General features: G+C 45.9%; 2 protein-coding genes across 7 annotated transcripts in view; one reads left to right on the forward strand and one right to left on the reverse strand.

Moving 5' to 3' along the window:
* The window catches only part of IPPK (inositol-pentakisphosphate 2-kinase), a 58,440-nt gene extending 44,353 nt beyond the window's left edge, over positions 1-14,087 (forward strand). For 2 of the 3 annotated variants that reach the window (XM_035301225.3, XM_035301236.3), the window contains exons 12-13: positions 9,163-9,242; positions 12,621-14,087. In XM_035301225.3, coding sequence (XP_035157116.1) covers positions 9,163-9,242; positions 12,621-12,846 — 306 coding nt within the window. In that variant the 3' untranslated portion in view covers positions 12,847-14,087. Of the gene's footprint in view, positions 1-9,162; positions 10,996-12,620 lie in introns of all 3 variants that reach the window. The other variant, XR_013532729.1, reaches the window with a different exon arrangement.
* A 1,456-nt stretch (positions 14,088-15,543) lies between these two features.
* The window catches only part of CENPP (centromere protein P), a 287,077-nt gene continuing 281,857 nt past the window's right edge, over positions 15,544-20,763 (reverse strand). For 3 of the 4 annotated variants that reach the window (XM_035301416.3, XM_035301385.3, XM_035301404.3), the window contains 3 exons: positions 17,451-17,530; positions 16,258-16,349; positions 15,544-15,858 (listed from right to left, as the gene is read on the reverse strand). In XM_035301416.3, coding sequence (XP_035157307.1) covers positions 15,728-15,858; positions 16,258-16,349; positions 17,451-17,530 — 303 coding nt within the window. In that variant the 3' untranslated portion in view covers positions 15,544-15,727. The remainder of the gene's footprint in view (positions 15,859-16,257; positions 16,350-17,450; positions 17,531-20,763) is intronic. The other variant, XM_035301394.3, reaches the window with a different exon arrangement.

Raw genomic sequence — 20,763 nt, forward strand, 5'->3', positions numbered from 1 at the left:
ATATTCTGATAAAAACGTTTTATGATTCTCTTCAGAGAGGTCTCATATTAGATTTATTTCAAGATATTTGATGGTTTTAGATGTTAATAGCATCTTTAAAAAGATCTTACTTTAATTAATTGATTAATTTTCTTTTTGAGGCCGAGTCTTGCTCTGTTGCCCAGGCTGGAGTGTAGTGGCACAATCTTGGCTCACTGCAACCTCCGCCTCCTGGGTTCAAGCCATTCTCCTGCCTCAGTTTCCTGAGTAGCTGGGATTATAGGCATGTGCCACCACACTGGCTAATTTTTGTATTTTTAGTAGAGATGGGGTTTTACCACGTTGGCCAGGCTGTTCTCAAATTCCTGATCTGTGATCCGCCTGCCTTGGCCTCCTAAACTGCTGGGATTACAGGCCTGAGCCACCATGCCTGGCTAAGATCTTACTTTACAATTTTCACTCACAGGCGGGTGTTGTACAGTGAGAACACATGGACACAGGGAGGGGAGCATCACACACTGGGGTCTGTTCGGGGGAAATAGGGGAGGGACAACGGGGGGTGGGGAGTTGGGGAGAGATAGCATGGGGAGAAATGCCAGATATAGGTGAAGGGGAGGAAGGCAGTAAATCACGCTGCCATGTGTGTACCTATGCAACAATCTTGCATGTTCTTCACATGTACCCCAAAAGCTAAAATGCAATTAAAAAAAAGTGTTTGTGGCTGAGCGCTGTGGCTCACTTCTATAATCCCAGCACTTTGGGAGGCCAAGGCAGGTGGATCACAAGATCAGGAGTTCAAGACCAGCCTGGCCAAGATGGTGAAACTCCATCTCTACTAAAAATACAAAAATTAGCTGGGTGCAGTGGCCACCAACTGTCGTCCCAGCTACTTGGGAGGCTGAGACAGGAGAATTGCTTGAACCTGGGAGGTGGAGGTTGCAGTGAACTGAGATTGCGCCACTGTATTCCAGCCTGGGCGACAGAGCAAAACTGTCTCAAAAAACCCCCCAAAAAACAAAAAATAAACCAACAAAAGAAAAGTATTCTTGCAGACATCAACTTTGCTCTCCTACTAATCCTAATGATTATGGTTTCTTTTGGATTTTCTTTATATGTAATCATAGTCTGTGAATTGGATGTTTTCTCTTTTCTTCCCAATCCTTATACTTTTCACTTCTTTGTTTTATTTCACTTTCTATAGATAATTTGTGATAGTATGAATTTTAATCTTGTGTCAAAACTCAAAGAGAAAGCATTTTACCATCAAAGAGATTGTTTAGTGTAGGGTTTTTTTTCCCCCTTGAATGGCTGACATCAGATTAAAGAAGTTCAATTTTATTCCTGATTTATTAAGACAATTTTTAAAAATCAGGAGCAGACGTTGAATTTTATCAGTGCCTTTTCTGTTTCTATTGAGATGATCATATGATTGTTCAAAATACTTTCTGTTAATGTGGTTAATTGCACAATGTATTGTGATGTGCTCTTTTTCTATATGATTTTGAGTTTGCTAATATTCTGTTTAGGGATTTTGACCCATGTTTATGAGAGATAAGAACCGTGCTTTCTCTTTTTATAGGCCTGCCCACAAAACACTTAAAGATCGTTTGTTTACTCTTTTTCTGTTCTCTGGAAGAGGTGGATTAACAATGGCTGGGTTGGGTGGCTCATGCCAGTAATCCCAACATTTTGGGAGACCAAGGTGGGAAGATCACTTGAGCTCAGGAGTCAAGACTAACTGGGCAACACAGTGAGACCTTGTCTCTACTAAAAATAATAAAAAATCAGCTGACTGTGGAGGTGCATGCCTGTAGTCTCGCCTACTTGGGAGCCTGAGATAGAAGGATCACTTGAGCCCTGGAGGTCGTGGCTATATCAAGCTGTAATGGTACCACTGTGCTCCAGCCTGGGTAACAGAACAAGACCCTGTCTCAAAAAAAAAGAGGGGAAAAAAAAAAAAAAGGAATGGTATTATTTCTGACTTAAATGCCTTGTAGAATCACAGGTGAAACCAGCTAGGGCCCATAGTTGTGTTTGAAAGAAAGTATCAAATTTTAGTAAATTGTATTTTTCTAGAAATTTTTTTCTGTTTTATCTGTGCTTTCAAAATTTTGGCATATGATTTGCTGGGTAATATTCTTTTATTATCTTTTCAGGTTTTATAGGACCTAAGGATTTTTATTTCAGTTGTCTGATGTTTGATTTCTCTCCTTCTTTGCTATGGTCTGAATGTTTTGCCTTCCCGCCCCCCACATTTATATGCTGAAATCCCAACTCCCAAGGTGATGGTATTAGGAGGTGGGGCCTTTGGGAGGTGATTAGATCATGAGGGTGGAGCCTTCATGATTTGAATTCATGCCCTTATGCAGGAAACCCCAGAGAGCAAGCTAGCCCCTTTCACCATGTGATGTTACAGTGAAAAGATGGCTGTGTATGAGGAAGTGGGCTCTCACCAGATAGCAGATCTGCTAGTGCCTGGTCTTGGACATCCCAGTCTCTAGAACTGTGAGAATTAAGTTTCTGTTGTTTATAAGCTACCAGTTTTGGCATTTTGTGATAGCAGCCTGAAGGGGCTCTTAATCATTCCCACCAGGAGTTTAGTTTCATAAGAATTAACTTTTGATCCATTTGTGCTGTATGATTGCTTTCTGTTTAATTCTTGATCATTTCATTTTTTCTATTATGCTAATTTGTTCTTTTTGTAACTTCTTCCTGATAGGAATGCTTATCTGAGTTTCAGCACTTTCTTTTTTCTAAAATGTGTTTAAAGCTTCATATTCCTCTCAAAATGGCTTTAGTCACATTCCACAAGCTGTACTTTCAATATCATTCAATTAAAATGTACTCTGATGATTATGAAGATTTCTTCTGTGACCCATGGAAATATTTAGAAGGGAATTAATTACCAAGCACTGAGGGTTCTTTTTTGTTTTGATTACTAGCAAAATTGCGTTGGAGTGAGAGTATAGTCTAAGTGATCATGTGGCATTTGTTGAGATTGCCATTTGATCCTTTGACATTTTTTTGTGGCTTAATTTTTTAAAATAATGCTTCTGTGTGTGTTTGAAAAGGTAGCATCTTCTCAGCCGGGTGTAGTGGCTCACGCCTGTGATCCCAGCACTTTGGGAGGCCAAGGTGGGTGGATCACCTGAGGTCAGGAGTTCGAGACCAGCCTGGCCAACATGGTGAAACTCCATCTCTACTAAAAATATAAAAATTAGCCAGGCGTGGTGGTGGGTGCCTGTAATCCCAGCTATTCAGGAGGCTAAGGCAGGAGAATTGCTTGAACCTGGGAGGTAGAGGTTGCAGTGAGCCAAGATCGCACCATTGCACTCCAGCCTGGGCAACAAGAGTGAAACTCCTCAAAAAAAGAAAGAGAGAGAGAGAGAGGAGAGAGGAGAGAGGAGAGAGGAGAGAGGAGAGAGGAGAGAGAGAGGAGAGAGAGAGAGAGAGAAAGAAAGAAAAGAAAGAAAGAAAGAAAGAAAAAGAAAAGGTAGTGTCTTCTCAAATGTTGGATGTGGCATTCTAATCTGCCTATTAGGCTAAATTAAGTGTTTTGTTCTGATCTACAATCTTAATGATTTTATCCTCTGCTTGTTCCGTTAGAAGGATGGCTTGAAATTTTCCATAATAATTATGAATTTGCCTATTCCTGCTATCTTGAGGCTGTACTCTAGATTCCTCAGAGTTAGAACTGTTACATTCTCCTGGTGAATTACAATTTTCAATTTGGAGTGTCATTTACCATTTTTCTTAAAATTAAAAAAATTTTTTTTTTAGCATGCACAATATGTCCATGTCATCATTTAGCATTTTCAAGTGTCCTTTATCTTTGCTTATACTTGTTACTTGTTTCTTTTGATTGATATTAATGTAACATCTCTAGGTTCTTTTGTTTCATGTTTGCACTGTGTATCTTTTTCTGTCCTTTCATTTTAACCTGTGTTTTTGTATGTAAAATGTGCCATATAATTGAGTTTGTTTTTTTACTCATTCTGATGCTCTTTGTTGTTTTATTACTTACACTAAGGCTTAAACTTTAAAATTTTTCTTACCTATTTTAGGTTTCTATTTCTCTTCTCCCACAATCTTTTGGCTTATTATTTTTTATCATTCTATGTCCCCACTCTGCTTGGAAGTTGTAGAGCCCTTTACAGTTTTTTCTAGTGGTTATTTTAGTTATTGCCAGCAAGCAGTTGACTTCCTGGAGTCTAATATCATTAAGTACTTTTACTGACTTCTTGCACAATGCAAGATTCTTAGAGTATGTTTTACTGCTGCTCCTGACTTACACTGTTATTGTTGTTGTGTATTCTGTCAAGGAGACCTTATTTTTTTTATTACAGTCATTATTCATTTACCCATGTATTTATTTCCCGTATTGCCCTTCATGCTGCCCTGTATCTCTGAGTATATCTATGGGATCATTTTGTTCTTGTCTGAAGAGCATTCTTTAATGTTAGTATAGGTCTGTGGTGATGAGTTCTTAATTTTTGTTTCATGAAATGTATAAATGATATGTTTGGAGGCTTTCTAGAATCTGTGGCTTGATGCCTTTTTTTCATTTTAGGAAAATATTGGCCTTGATTTATTGTTTTGTTTTTGCCCATTTCCCGTTTACTTATCTTTACTTTATTTTTGTAAGAGATGGGGTCTAACTCTGTCACCCAGGCTGGAGTGCAATGGTGTGATCATAGCTCATCCTAGCCTCAGACTGCTGGGCTCAAGGGATCCTCCTGCCTTAGCCTCCTGAGAAGCTAGGAATATAGGATCATGCCAGCATGCCCAGCTTTTTACAATTTTTATTTTATTTTTTAAGAGATGAAGTCTTGCTATGTTGCCCAGGCTGGTCTCAAATTCAAGTCCTCCTGCCTTAGCCTTCTAAAGTGCTGGGACAGGTGTGAGCCACTGTGTATGGCCTTTTTCCTTTTTAACATTTTTTTATATTTTGTTGTTGAGATGGAGTTTCTTTCTTGTTGCTCAGCTGGAGTGCAATGGCATGATCTCGGCTCACCACAACCTCTACCTTCTGGCTTCAAGCAATTTTCCTGCCTCAGCCTCCCAAGTAGCTGGGATTACAGGCATGCACCATGATGCCCAACTAATTTTGTATTTTTAGTAGAGACAAAGTTAGGCTGGTCTCCCAACTCCCAACCTCAGGTGATCTGCCTGCCTCAGCCTCTCAAAGTGCTGGGATTACAGGTGTGAGCCACCGCGCCTGGCCAGCTCCTCTTTCCTTTTGGATTCCAATTACAAGTATGTTGGACACTTTCTCTTAATTTTCTATGTCTTATACCTTTTCCTCTCTATGTTCTAGATTGCATCCTTTTCATGCTTCACTCTGGATATGTACTTGTGGTCTGTCTTCCAGTTTAGGAATTCTTTTTAGCTTTTCCATTTTCTTACCTCTGTCTGTTCCTTGACCCCAAATTATCATCTCTCTTTATCCAACCCATATCTTCAGGGTAACTCGGTTTAGAAAACTAGTTAATGTAGTAGTGTGATGCTTCCTAAATAACATTTGCATTTTAAAAAGAGTGACTAATGTGGGAATCGCAGGTGCTTTGGAAGAAGCAGTGGAAGACACTTCGAACTCTTCAGACCATAGTAGTCAGTTGCCTCCTCAGCTCATGCCAAAGGCTGGTTTTGCCAGTTCCCCACCGGGAACTATAGCAAGGGTAACTGTTCCCTCCTTGTGATCCTAGCAATAACACCACAAGGGAACCACATGAGGAGAAATGCTAGCTGGTCTTCTGTCAATCATTGTTGTGTTTGTTGAAATCATCCCATCCACCTGGACGTCTTCAGTTTTTTCTCATCTGGTGTTTAATCTGTTTAATTCTTCATATCCATTTCTGCATCTTTTGAGTTCTACAATCTCTAAATGATTCATTTTATCATTTCTGGTTCTCCATGAAGTTCTCAGTTTTGTCTGTTCTTTATTTTTTAAATTTTTCTTTTTTTTTTTTTTTATAATTCATCTCTTGCCTTGGCAGAATTAAGTCTTTTATTCTTTGATGCAGCATGTGTCCGGCACCTCCAGTAGTTGGAATCCACGGCTGTAGTTTTTTCCTACTATTGTGGATTTTTCTTTGTCCAGTGGCACCTTTTTCTTTTCATAGACTTTATTTTTTAGAGCAGTTTTAGGTTCTCAGCAAAGTCAAGTAGAATGCATAGCTCCCGTAGACCTTCTCCCCCACTGTGGCTCTGTTTGCTTCTGTTGGTTTCATTCATGTCATCGTCTTCTTGTGTCTGCATAGTTTTGCTTGTGTGCTCGAAATTGCATTTGAACAATTATTTTAGAAGTCACTTGAGGCCTAGGATCATACCTTCTTCCAGAGAGAATTTTAGGTTTGTTTCTGTCAGAGGCCTGGGAAACACAAGCAGCTGGAGTCATTTTAATCCAGTTGTGATGGTTTGGTCTCTTCAAAGTGAAACTGCAGTTGCTGGTAGGGCCTGTCAACTTTGGCTCCCCTCTACTCTGTTTGTCTGAGACAGGGTCTCCTGTCTCCCGGACTGGAGTGCGGTGGTGTGATCTTGGCTCACTGCAGTCTTCACCTCCTGGGCCCAAGTGATCCTCCCACCTCAGCCTCCTTTTGTATTTTTTGTAGAAACAGGGTTTTGCTATGTTGCCCAGGCTGGTCTCAAACCCCTGAGCTCAAGCCATCTGCCTGCCTAGGGCTCCCAAAGTATTGGGATTACAGGCATGAGCCACTGTACCTTTTTACTTTAAAAAGGGCAGTATTTTGGGTACTAACCTAAAGAAGGGGGTCATGATAGTTACTGTTCCCATAGCCCTGAAGATTAGTTAAAAGTTCCTCTCAGACAGCTGTGGAATTATCACTACCCTCTCTTGGAAAAGCAGACTTAGATGCCTTTGTCCTTCCCTATTCTAGCAGTTCTTCCTGGCTTGTTAGCTCTGCCTTCAAGCAAATATTTTTGTCTAGCTTTGTTAGTTGGCCTCAGCAGTTGGGTTGGCCTCAACTACTTATTCTAGCATTACATGAAGTGGAGGCCTGATCTCTTCATTTTATCACACATACACACACACACCAAAATATGAGGATGCTCAAGTCCCCTAGTTAAGTCCTCCGTATCTGTAGATTCTGCATCTGGAATTTGCAGACATCAAGGGCCGACGTGTGTGTGTGTGTGTGTGTGTGTGTGTGTGTGTAGTTCTGCCCATCTGATGATTAGAAAATACTTCGTTGTTATAATTTGCATTTCCTTGATTTGTAGTAAGGTTGAATTTTTCATATATATATATATATATATATATATATATAATCTTAAATTTCTGTGGTCTACTTTTGGGGATAGTTTTATTTTTTTCATATTTATTACTAACACTTTACATATTCTTGACATTTATAGTCTGTTACATGTTGCAAATATTTTCTCCTAGTCATTCATTTATCTTTTGCCTTTGAATTTTGACTGTATCATGTAAAAACTTTGCATTCATTCATTTCTGTCCTGTTTATTTGAGATGGGGTCTTACTGTGTTGCTCAGGCAGGTCTTGAACTCCTGGGTGCCAGCGATCCTCCTGCCTCGGTCTCCTGAAGTGCTGGATTACAGGTGTGAGCCACTACACTTGGCTCTGCTAAAACTTTTTAATTTTATGTTTTCAATATTTAGTAATTCTTTTGGACTGGGATTTTTTTGGTACTCTGGGACATAGCTGATTTCCTAGTTAACTGAATAGCGTGTAAGGATAGGATCTGCTCATTTCCTTCTGCTATGAAAGGTTTTCTCATGTCCCAAGAACAGTCTGGGGCCTGAGCTAAATCTGTGCTTTGAGGTTCTCCCCCCTCCCTCACACCCAGTCCTGCCCTTTGGAAGGTGCAGCTTGGCTGTTTTCTAAGACCAGATCTTCCTGGTTGTATGCAGTTGAGGGGAGCAGTTAAAAGGGGGACAGGAGATGGTCTGTCATTAGTACAAATATTAAGGCCAGTGATGTGTTAGGCCCAATTCTTTTTTTTTTTTTTTACAACTGTTTATATTTGTGAAAGTGAGAGCTATAAAAAAAATCCAAACCATATATGAAAGTCCAAAGAAGGACGGGGAGAGAGTACCTCACATTCTACTCTGTAGAGGAGACAGTTGTGAGCATTGTGGTGGCTGTCCTTCACCTCCCTCCCTGCCTGTGCCATACACGTGAGCACGTGCACGGCTTTATATACGTCGACTCTGACAGTGTGGTGTGTTGAACCATCCCTGGTCCGTATGGATGACAGTGTGGTGTGTGTTGAACCGTCCCTGGTCTGTGTGGATGACAGTGTAGTGTGCGCTGAACTGTCCCTGGTCCGTGTGGATGACTGTGGTGTGTGTTGAGCCGTCCCTGGTCTGTGTGGATGACAGTGTGGTGTGTATTGAGCCATCCCTGGTCTGTGTGGATGACAGTGTGGTGTGTGTTGAGCTGTCCCTGGTCTGTGTGGATGACATTGTGGTGTGTGTTGAGCTGTCCCTGGTCAGTATGGACAGACCCACATTGCTTGGAGCATGTGTTGAAGAGTGCAGATGTCAGAGCCAGCACTCCGGGTTTGAGTCCCTGCTCTCTCATTGATGAGCAGGGCACCGCAGACAAATGATCCCTGTGTCTGTTGCTTGTCTGTAGAGTGGGATGCCAGCTGTGCTGCCCTGCTGGGCTGCTGTGAGGGTGGAATGAGTTAACACATGCACAGCCTGTAGAAGGGTGGCCATCTGCAGTTGTCTCTGGTGGCTGTGTGACGTTCCAGAGGGATTGTCGTTCTAAGCGATGCCTTGCCTAACACCCGATACACTCTTCTTGGAGGTGTCAAGTGATGCTCGCTCGATACTCTGAGTGTGGCCAACATCTGGGGGCTCAGGCGGCTTACTATTTTTCCTTCTAAAGGCTGACCATGGTGACGTTGCTGAAGATGGATCATCTGCTTCAGGGTCTGGAGTCAGAGTCCCACACTGCTTGCCTTGAGAGGTCAGGAGGTGATGCCAGCCTCTGAACAGCCCTGTGGGGCTGAGAGCCGGCCCAGATGCTCTCACAGGGAGACCTCCTGACACCCCTGCTCACTGTGGCCCATGCTCCTAATCCCACCCTTGGGTTCTGAGGCAGGAAGCAGTTTCTGCATGTGGCTAGGAAGGAAGGTTGCGTCGGGGTAGAGGCTTCCTGTGAGACCTGGAACTGATCTCTCCCTCCCCTGCAGGTGCAGCAGTACCGCGTCGCCATGACTGCCAAGGACTGCTCCATCATGATCGCTCTCTCCCCCTGTCTGCAGGATGCCAGGTGAGGCGCTCACTGCACGGCCCATGGCGTGGGCCTGATGGGGGCTTATGGACAGTTGGTTTTCCCATATTTAGAGACTCCTTGACGGGAGCTTGACCTCCTTGGCCTGCATGACATCATGGGGCTATTAACTCTTGCCCTCTAGAAGCTTATAATTCAGTCAAAAGACAGATTTATGGAGAATAACTCAAAAGGATTGTTATTACATTGAAAGTTACTGTTTTCTAAGAAAATACTTGAAGAGCTCAGAAACAACAAGGACTGTGAGCTGCCCATTCCATTTCCTCAAAGCCAGCACCGCCACTGCTGCTACGGCCTGAGCTGTGTGGGTGCCTGCAGGCCCTGGTCCTGGGTCTCCTGCTGGGCAGCGTGGCATGCCTGCTTTTCACCACCACAGTCATTTGAACACCTGTAAGGCACACATTCATTCTTCTGCTTCCTCCTCTGAATAACCAGCCTGTGTGCAGCCGCTCTCTCTAATGTCACTATTTTTGTCCAGTCCCTTCTCACTGTTTCTGGGAATTCGGGATGAATCTGCTAATTTCATAGTAATCAGACAGCGTCTTCAACACTGATCTTCAGGGGTGCCAAACCCTGCACCCGGTATCTGTGGAATGTTCCACATTCTTCTAACATGTGTTCCTGGGTCAAGATGACCTTGGTTGCTGGCTGCCAGCCACTCATTTTCCTGGTGCTTTTGAAGTAACAGTTCCCATGATTTCTGTTCCCTGGCAGGCACAGAATTGTCTACTTTCCGGTGTGAAATATTGAGGAACATTATAAGACATAACTGAAGGAGAAAAAAGGTTGTTCTATTTAGTTGAAAACTCCTGTTATCCCCTAAGAAAACATCCACAGGACTAAGTTATGAGGAATTCCCCAGCTGGATGAAGCTGGTGGTGTTTGATGAGAAAAATCCGCAAAGACACCAATGTTCACCAGCTCTCCTGACCAAGGATGCAGCTGGGAGGTGGAAATGTGCTTGGATGCAGGTGCTCAGGTGGGCTGTGAAAGGCTGCAGAAGGACGGATGTGCTACCCACCTCGTCCAGCACTGCTAATCTCTTAGTGCCGTCAGTGATGTCAAAATGGAAACGTAGCATGTGGGGAGAGCTGAGGGCCCGGATCCTTACTGTAGCCTGCCCAACTGCTCAACAGAAACCGACACTGGGAGGGGAGGGGAGGGCGGGTCCCAAAGGCACTGAGCCACAAGTGCTTCTCAGACCTGGGGTGAAGGCACAGGAACCATCATGCACAAAGCACTGTAGCCAGGCCCTTCTCAACAAAGGGAGAAGATCTCAGAAGGCTTCTCCGACAACATGAGAACATGACGTGGTGGGGCTGGGCCTGCTTCAAGGAAGGTGCACTCAGTGGCTGCACCCGTAAGTTCCAGCGACTGTGGCGCTCTAAAGGCCTAGGGACAAGCTAAGGCCGGGTCTTATCATGAGTCATCTTGGCATCTTGAGATGCCTGCTAGACCTGATACTAAAATTTAGATCCCTAGACTTTAATTTATAGCTCACAGATAGATTGACCACACTGAAACTTCTTACACTCCTTAATGTAAAGGCTTCTCCAGCTCTGCACTACTGTTTCTGCCCTGTCATAAAGCAAAATATCTAAATTGGATCTGCCTGCCTGTTACTGCAGAAGTTTGTCCCTTTGGGAATCTGGAACTGTGGAGAGAGCTGCCATGGCATCCCGTGCCTAAACCCTGCTGCTTCTCTCGACCTCCCATCTGAAACACAGCACAGGTAGCCTTGACTTCTCCACCCCAGTCCCCAGCACCCTTGGAGGCTGCTTTTCCCCCGGCGACCCCCAGTGGGTCATTGTCCTGGGGAGCAGCCTTCCAGGCAAGGGCAGCCCCCCACCCCTGCAGCTAGAAGGCCACCTGAGCCTTGTTCTCCAAGGCTGTGAGAGCCTCTTGCCCAATCTCGGCCTCAGAGCTGCTGAGGGGAAGAGCATTTCCATGTCAGGAGCTGGTGCCCACTGGTCACTGCCATTGGCTCCCATGGAGCTTGTGATCGGCCCATGTAGTCAGACCCCGCACCCCCCCACCGGGAGCTGCCTAGAACATCCTGCCTGCCTTTACACCCATGGTCTTGCCAGGTGCTGCTTCTGAGAAATCAAGGTGTCCTTTAAAATATGTAGCCCTAGTCATGGGCCAGGGATGTGACTCTTCCAGCCCAGCTGCACTGAACTTGGGTCTCAGGCCTTAGAACTTAGTGCCACCCTGGGCTTCAGTGGTTCTCACAGTAAAATGTAGCCCCTTTGGACAACCTATAGGTGCCTTCCAGCTTCTGGAGTGAGGCTCAAGACCTTAATTTGTATATGAGTTATTTACTGTTTACTATTCAGGCAAGAATAGTTACTGACCCCAGCAACTGAGTCAGGGATTCATTTTTCCTACACAGGATTCTGGGACAGGGCGGGAGAGGGCACCAAGGCCGTGTTGAACAGGGTCAGAGCAGGGACATGTTCATCAGTGTTTCCTCTCCTCAGCGGGAGCTTTTGAAGTTGGGCTTGGGTTTGTTGATTTCTGAATCTCGAATAGTAAACGGGGGGACACGAGAACCCAGAATACTCCTGGACCAAACTAAGCTTAGGTCACTTACTGAGCCAGTGACATGAGTGCTGTGTGCTGAGTGCCCTGAGACAAAGCGGGACACACAGCAGTCAGAGCTCAGGACTCGGAGATCCTGGATGTGTTTTTCAGGGCAAAGAATTACTCACATCTTGTTATAAGCACACGACTATTCTGATGTTTATTAAAACCAAAAACTAAGCCCTGAGGAGAAACATACAAAGGACTAAAGATAAAATTTGAGAATAAAATGAGAAACCAGATCTCTCCAATGTGAACCACACAAAGGAGCCTGCGTTTCTCAGCAGACAGGAGAGGCACAGAAGGAGAAGTCTTGTCGACATTTCATCCATTTGGCACTGGAACAGCCAGATCGAATTTTTACTTTTTTTTGGGTTTTGTAATACTTGGCTCATGATAAAGTGACTTCAGTGTTCGTTTATACCACTGGGCTGGGGGAACATCGCTCACATGTTCCACGTAATCGCTTTTCCATCTTTCTGTCCTTTAACCCTCTCTCGCCTGGTATGATGGGGTGCACTGGCCTGAGGAAGCTTTGCGTGCTGGTACACACAGCCAGCACAGACAGCTGTCACACACAGAGGCACAGAACGGGTGCTTTTCATGAGCTGGAGTGCGAGGACATTCATGTCTCGATTTATCTAACTTTGCAGAAGTCAAAGAAAAAAACGTAATAAAAACATACTAGTTGAAAGAAGAAAGGAGAGAGAACAGGAGGGAGGGAAGTGAATTGGGAGGCTTGTGCATCCTGAAATGGTATTTTTTTACTTGCAGCTCTGATCAAAGGCCTGTCGTCCCTTCATCAAGGTCCAGGTTTGCCTTCTCCGTGTCTGTGCTGGACCTTGACCTCAAGCCCTACGAGAGCATTCCCCATCAGTATAAACTGGACGGCAAGATCGTCAACTATTATTCAAAGACTGTATGTGCCAAAGACAACGCCATGATGTCGACTCGGTTCAAGGAAAGTGAAGACTGCACATTAGTTCTCCACAAGGTCTAACTCTTTCCCTGCAGTGTCTTTGAAACTTGAACTTAGAATGTGAAGGTTGAATGATAGAGCTGTTTTCTGTTGTGTTGGGTGACCTTTGGTTGTGAATGTTTTTGCTTTTAACCCCTGTTGAGGTGGGACTGCCTCTTGGAGAAATGGAATTGAAGAGCACTAGAAACATCTTCCTGGACAAGGAATGTAGGACATGAGTGCTGTGTCCCAGGAAGCTGCTCAGATTCTTAAAATGGAAGTGTCCGTTAGGCCCTGGGGAGACCCTCTGGGTAGTTCTTCCTTCCCAACCAGGGCTCATGTCTGATTCTCTAATGCAAAAAGCCTTATTCTAAGACCCAAGCTTTGGATCTTCTACCACCAGACTCCTAACATAGAAAACTTGAATTATTACATACATTTTACAGTCTGGACTTTTAAGAAAACATGGATACTACTGGAACTTTCCCCAGTTGAGTTACATGGTCACTTTTTCAGTGCAAGCCACATATCACACATAACAACACAGGTTTTTAGGTGAGCAGTGTAGACTCAGGGTCCCTGTGGAGGTGCTGAAGCCCATGGCTTCACGCAGGGTGGCAGGGAGCACAAGACTCAGGTCAGGATGGACACCACTCATGCGAGCATTGACCTTTTTTTTTTTTTTTTTTTTTTTTTGCTTTATGATTTTATCTTTCACGTGAGGGGGAGATGTGTTCTCTCCTACTGGAAATTGCTGCTGTAGAAGCTGGAGGTGGAGCTGTGGCTGGCTGAGCTGCTGAGGCCGGGCTGGGCAGTGTGCCCCAACAGCTCAGTGCTTTTTCTGACACTCCGGTGTTTGGGGTGATTGAGGAGCAAGTTTTCTCTTCTTCCTGGACTGAGTTCCTCCCTCAGGTTTGCCTTGAGACGCATTGTGTTGTTGGGCCCCGTGGCCTCTCCCTGTCCGGCTGCCACAGGCCATGCTTTTGGAAGGTGAACAGCTCCTGGCTGCTGCCGAGAGGGTTCTTGTTGGGGTCACCAAAGTGTGCCCAGCTGCTATGAAAAACGTTGGGAATCTTGGCTTCAGTTTTTTATTGTATGCTAGGTTGTACAGACTATTTATATCATCGTTTTGAGGGACTGATGGAGGCTTATTGTAACATATAATAGTGAAACCATGGAATTATATGAAAATGATACATGAGAAATAAGGAAACTATTTTGCTGATTGTAAATTTTTGTGGGAAATTTTGTGATAACTTGAGAATTATACTTGTTTGAATCAAGGCAACTCTTCTAGAATTTATTGTTCAATTCCGTCCTAATATTTACTTCTAATTTTATTCTATACTCAGAGGTGCAGAAAGATACTTAGACAACTGGACACCTAAGTGAAGTGGACAAAGCTCATGGCGATGACCAGCAGGCTCTGGGAGTGTGGAGGGAAGTGGCCATGAATACTGTCTTGACCCAAGGGAGTTCACTCTTGCTGGGCTGGGGTTGGGGAAGCCTTGTTTGGGATGATTCTGCCCACTGTCACAGAGTATGAAGGACACTGGGTCTTGGGTTCAAGTGCACATGTGAGGGAACCCTACCCCAATGGGAAGGTGGGCTGGGCTCTCTGGGTCCTTCAGGGCTGCAAAAGTTACTGCCTAGCACAGGGCCCAGACAGGGCTGGACTAGACACAATGAAAATACTGAAGAAGAGAAAACAGATGGAGACCCCCATTCTGCCTGGTCTTGGCTGCCACAAGCCCAGGCTGTGAGGATCCCCTGAGCTGCAGGCGCCACTGCTGTGGACGTATTTCTGGCCCCTCCTGGAAGCTGATGCTGCTGCTTAGTTGAGGCTCCATGACGGCCTTGATTGGTTTGAGACAACTCTAGTTCACAGATCCTAACAGTGCTAATGGGTGACTGATGAGATCACGGTTCTTACGGCACATCTGGGACTATTGATATAGCACTTAGACTCTGCACAGGGTCTGTCATAAAGGACCTCATTCCTTGCACCCTGGCCCAGGAACAGTGCTGTCTTTGCTGTCTTAGGACATTCTTGTTTTGAAGCTGACAGCTCCATTTTCCTGTGGAAGACCAAGAAAAACATCAGAACTTGCTGGGACTGCCTCACAATGCCACTGTTGGGACCTGGGGGCAGCAAGGAGCATGGGCGTGGTTCCCCTGGGCTACTAATGAAAGTTTAAAAATGAGGTGCCATAGGCATCTGTCTCCAGAGCCGCCAGGATGCAGGAACCAGGATAAGGGTGGCTTCTCCTAGCTGAGCAGTGTGGCTGCCATGTCATGGTGGACTTGGTGTGAGGCCGAGATGGGGGACTGGGTCCTCCCCACACGTCTGAGGACACACAACCACTCGGTACATTTTCTCAGATGTTAAGCTTATTTTTATAAAACACATTGTACATGTCACCTTTTTTTTTTTTTTTTGAGACGGAGTTTCGCTCTTGTCACCCAGGCTGGAGCACAATGGCGTGATCTTGGCTCACCGCAACCTCCACCTCCTGGGTTCAGGCAGTTCTCCTGCCTCAGCCTCCTGAGTAGCTGGGATTACAGGCACGCGCCACCATGCCTGGCTAATTTTTTGTATTTTTAGTAGAGATGGGGTTTCACCATGTTGACCAGGATGGTCTTGATCTCGACCTCGTGATCACCTGCCTCGGCCTCCCAAAGTGCTGTGATTACAGGCATGAGCCACCGCACCCGGCCACATGTCACTTTTATTTGGCATTTTATACTTAAGTAACTATTTATTCTTCATGTCATGAAAATTTCTATAGAATATACTTTAACTGCATAGAAGACAGGTCTTCAGGGTGTGGTTTCTAAGTGGAAAATAGCAAATGCTTATATTCAGTAAAATCGCACGCTCCTCCGCACAGCATCTTAATCCTCCCCGTTCACTGTTTCGGAATTAGCCGTTCTGCTCTGCACAAAGCGATTTTATAAGGCTTTCCAGAGCAGCTTCGATTCCAAGCACTCCTAGCAGGGTTCGGAAGCTGAGAGGAGCGGTTTCTATGGCTCTGTTCTTGTCCAGCTCCAGTGCTATAAAGAAAACATTAAACTGGTTAAGAAACTTCCAGGTGGCGGCTTTGGTTTTGTGTTTTCTGCTGGTGTGGACCTCACCAAGGACCCACTCCACTCCCGACTGCCTGCATGGAATGGGACGTGCTAGGGACAGGCGAGGAGGACAGAGTGTGGGACATCACCCAAGGCTTGAGGCATATTCCCTTGTGCATTCAGCCTGCAGGCCTGCGGGGAGCAATCCCTTTTCATGTTCTTTTTCAGTGATGATTGACGGTTAAAATATTTAAAACTTGATAGACAAAGTACATTAATGAGATTTCCAACTTTTGATTCTTGCCCTGTGAAACCCAGAGGAAATAGGCAGCTTTGCTGGGCACGTTGAGAAGTCACCTAAAGCAGCTACACCCAGGGCCCTACCTCGCTGTGGGACTTTGGTGAGAAGATCCAGTTTTGGAAAAACTTTCCCATCTTCATCTATTTGTATCCTCCAAACAATTACTAATTCAAACCTGAAAAAGTGGTAAAACGCATCGTTATGTGCTTTTTGAAATCTGGCTAAAAGATTAGCAACCATGAGTCACGCCTGGTCTCCGCTCCCCTGCTCCTAGAAACCCCGACATACAGCGAAGATGAGGCATGGTCGGTAGCACAAGGAAATGGACCCAGGACCACAGGAAGGTGCTGCCCTGTACCCACTGCACTGGCAAACATTAGGCCAATACCAGTGAAGTACAGAACATGGAGCAACAGAAACTTCAAAATTACTGGTTTTGAGCAGACATGGACCAGCCACTTTGGAAATAATCTGCATTCACAGAAAGCTGAACGTGCATCCACCTATGACCCAGGAATTTCATTTCTAGGCAGCTGAACCCAGGAGAAGCTTGTGTACTGTGTGTCGGGGGTGAGCCAGAACAAAGAAGCCACATGCCCTAGAGCTGAAGAGCACAGAGAGACACTGTGTATGAATCCCTCCCAGAGGATGAGCAGCAAAACCGCTGCAGCTGCTCATCATCCGAGAGGAGGTGAAGGGTGACAAAGGCAAGTCTCAGAAGCCTGCATAAGAACCACACAATTTTAAAGCTTAGAAACCAGTGAGCTGAGGCATTTACCCACAGGTCATAAAAGTACACCCAGATGGATACATGTCCACAAATGCACGCACCAAGGGAAGAGAATGGAGAACACAGCATGGGCCAGGGCGGTGCCTGGGACTGGTGGAGGGCTGGGCTGTGCTGTCGGGGCACTGAGCCTGTCCTCCTGTTTCTTCTCATCGCTTGGCTCCTCAGGGCTTTCCACTCATTCACCCCTATTTCTGAAGTAACAGCAGTTCCACAAGCATCTCCACTTTCTCCCAGTTTCCCTTCTGTGGTTCTCTAAGGTGATCCCATAGGGAAACTATCACTGGCAGGCCCCAGGACTGGCATTTTCCCCCTGCGGCTCAGCACATCCTCCAGAGCTCCAACTCCCCACACCCCCACACTGGGGTGTATCTGCTGGAACCACTGATTCCTCCAACCGACGACCTTTAGTTCTCGGTCAGGTGGTTTACTACTTAGAATCCTTGTTTTAACAGGAAATGGGAGGCCCTGTGGCCTGTGCAGACTCACCCTGGCTGGCTGGCACTGCGGATCACCATGAAGGGGGAGGAGGGCCCCTCCGAGAGGTGCACGGCATCTGGGTACTTTTCCTGCATGGGGAGAAGAAATGGTTACAGACAGATCCATTGGTGAGGGGCAAGGGGCTGTGGGAGGGGAATGGGGTGCTGTTCCAGGTGTCTGGCGAAAATCAGTGTCCCAGTGTGCGTGCAGTATCCACGGGCGCCGACTGCCCCTCCTGCCCTCGCCATCACATGTCTGCCCCACTGTAGGTCTCTACACAGCCACACAGCCTCCAAGCTCCTATCATGAACATTGTACATAACCACTCTACAGCTGTATTTTCATTTCACAGGTGTCCCCACACACCTTCCATCTGAGATGGTTCCTTGGTCTACCCTTGTCCACAACAACCTGGACGGTTTGGGGAGGATGGGTCAGAGGATTCCCCAAGCAGATGTGCCAGGCTCCTTGCTGGAAAGCAGCTGTTTTCTCAGGGTTTTAGCATCTGAACTGAAAACCCTTTGAACTGAGGCCCCTTGAGGGCTGTGGCTGGGCCTGGACGCTCCTCACCTGTTGGTCCTCAGGGCTCACCCCAGTGGCACCTAGCCCACACACTGTCTTGGGCATGGACCCTCACTGTGCCCAGTGGTGGCACGGCTCCCACTGCATTAAAGGAAAGGTGAAAGTCAGCTTCACCAAATCATCTTTGTGATGAGAAGGCATTTTAAGGTCAAAAGACCTGAAAGCAGGAAAATCAAGTGGAATCTCATAGATACCTAGGTTTGCAGTTCTGGAAGAGTCTATTTTCCCCTATGGGCTGTGAAAATTCTGGACTTGTCTGCTTGTTTCTATTCATAGCAGGACCCAGTAGCCTCTGGCTATACCAGAACTGACCTTGGAATTTAGATCATGAAACCACAATAGAGCTTGCTTACTGGAACCTGAACAAAGGATACATATTCACAGCTGATAAGAGTAATGGTGGCACACCCTCTCAGTTCTTAAAAACTTGTCTTTATGGGCCGGGCGCAGTGGCTCACAGCTGTAATCCCAGTACTTTGGGAGGCTGAGGTGGGTAGATCACAAGGTCAAGAGATCAAGACCATCCTGGCCAACATGGTGAAACCCCGTCTCTACTAAAAATACAAAAATTAGCTGGGCATGGTGGCGGGCACCTGTAGTCCCAGCTACTCAGGAGGCTGAGGCAGGAAAATCGCTTGAAACCAGAAGGTGGAGGTTGCAGTGAGCTGAGGTCGTGCCACTGCACTCCAGCCTGGGTTGCAGAGTGAGACTATCTCAAAAAACAAAACAAAAAACACACATACACAAAATATCTTTTTGTCTGCTCTTGTGAGAGCACACTGCAGGTCAGGGGTGACAGGAGAATCACAGTAGTCGCCGCCTGAGACGTCGAGTACCTGGGGCCACTCTCTGACAGATGTGCTTTCCTTTCTGTCCTCTCACAGCGACTGATGCAGGAAAGGAAACCTGGGGGTGCACTGCTGTGATTAAAAGTGCTGTGGTCTACCCAGGCCTTAGGGAGGTTTCCCCTGAGAAGCGTCCAGCCTGACAGACAGAAGACACAAGACACGGGAGGAGGCTGGAAATGCAGTGGCAGGGGCTTCCTGCTGCTCAGAGACTTGCCAGATTGAACCAGATCAGCTCTGTTGAATGAGGTTGTGTGGGGACAATGGCATGACAAAGCTTTTAAAGGAAGCAGCGTCTGCATCACTGAGCTCTTGCTGGTGTGGGAGGCCCTCACCCTGTGCATGTGGACCCAGTGCAGTGAGAATGCATCCCAACACCAGCTGTCCCCGCCAGAGGCTGAGAGGGGCCTGGTGGAAGCTTACTTACATAATTACTAACTTCAGCATAACAGTTTCCATAAGAAAATGTATACCTAAGTGATTTAAGTGGAAAGTGTTGGTTGATTTTTAAACCACAGTCTATTCCAAATTAATCACAACTGCATGAGGACCATAAGAGAGAGCCTGTGAACGTGGCAGCTCAGCTTCCAGGCTGGCTCAGCGGCAGCACTTGGGACTCCTCAGGACGGCTGGGGCCTGGGCCAGCTCCAACGTGGGGCCTGAGGCTCAGCCTCCAAGCACAAGGGAGCAGATGGAGCACCTCTCTGCCTCCTGGGCCTCTCCTTGCCTCCCCTTGTCAGCAAAAAGGGGTTTAAATGGGATGCTTTCACTAAAAAGTTAAAGTGTATTTGACTCCCTTTAGTTTTTAAAATACAGTCAAAGGTAGAAACACGGGCATTGGGAAGAGGTCAGACATTCAGTGCATGTTTCTGGTGGATTTTCATGGGACTGTGTGCAAAGGTTCTTTTTATGGAAGTTAACAATGCTCCATTCATGTAGCCAAGGTAACGGTCACTGGTAACTTGAAATAGAAAGGATGGGTCTCATTGACAGACATGTACAGGTGGGGAGAAAAGACAGAAAAGCTGTGAACATGGTTATGTTAGTTATATACAGTACAACTCAATACAGAGTGGGCTTGAGGTCATTAGGCCTAAGGTCAGCACATCTCAACAGCAGTTGAGTTAATAAATGACTGGGCCAGGCGTGGTAGCTCATGCCTGGAATCCAAGCATGTTGGAGGCCAAGGCGGGCGGATCATCTGAGGTCAGGAGTTCAAGATCAGCCTGACCAACATGGTGAAACCCCGTCTCTACTAAAAATACAAAAAATTAGCTGGGCATGGTGGCGCATGCGTGTAATCCCAGCTACTCAGGAGGCTGAGGCAGGAGAATCACCTGAACCCGGGAGGCGGAGGTTGCGGTGAGCCGAGATCACGCCATTGCACTCCAGCCTGGGTAACAAGAGTGAAACACCATCTCAAAAAAAAAAAACAAATAATAATAATAAATAAATGCCTGTATTTGACATGGATAAAAGATGACTAAATCAGCAAGAAAGAGATAAGACAAACATGCTCTGATAAGGAAGAGATATGTCCCATATGTTTTCTAATGCTTTCCATGACAAATAGTTACACACGAAAAGTGAATTTGAAAATTGTTAAGCCTTATCTGGAAAGCTCCTTAGATGTGTCACATTTCAAACCGAGGCCCAGAGAAGGAAGACACCTGGCCGGATCCATGGCTCTTCCTAGTGCACCTGAGGGACCTGCACACCCCTGAGAGTTCTGGCTTATTAGGAAAATGAATGGGACACCTGTGCTTCTGTGGATATTGTCAGGAAGCTGGTGATATGGGGGCGGCTGTTGGGGGACCTCGTTGTGCACACTAACTGGTTGGCAGGCACTGGTGCTTCCCCTCTGCAGCCCCCAGCCTTCCACAGGAAAACTTGTC

The sequence above is a fragment of the Callithrix jacchus genome, chromosome 1 (assembly GCF_049354715.1).
Source record: "Callithrix jacchus isolate 240 chromosome 1, calJac240_pri, whole genome shotgun sequence".
Classification (NCBI taxonomy): domain Eukaryota; kingdom Metazoa; phylum Chordata; class Mammalia; order Primates; family Cebidae; genus Callithrix; species Callithrix jacchus.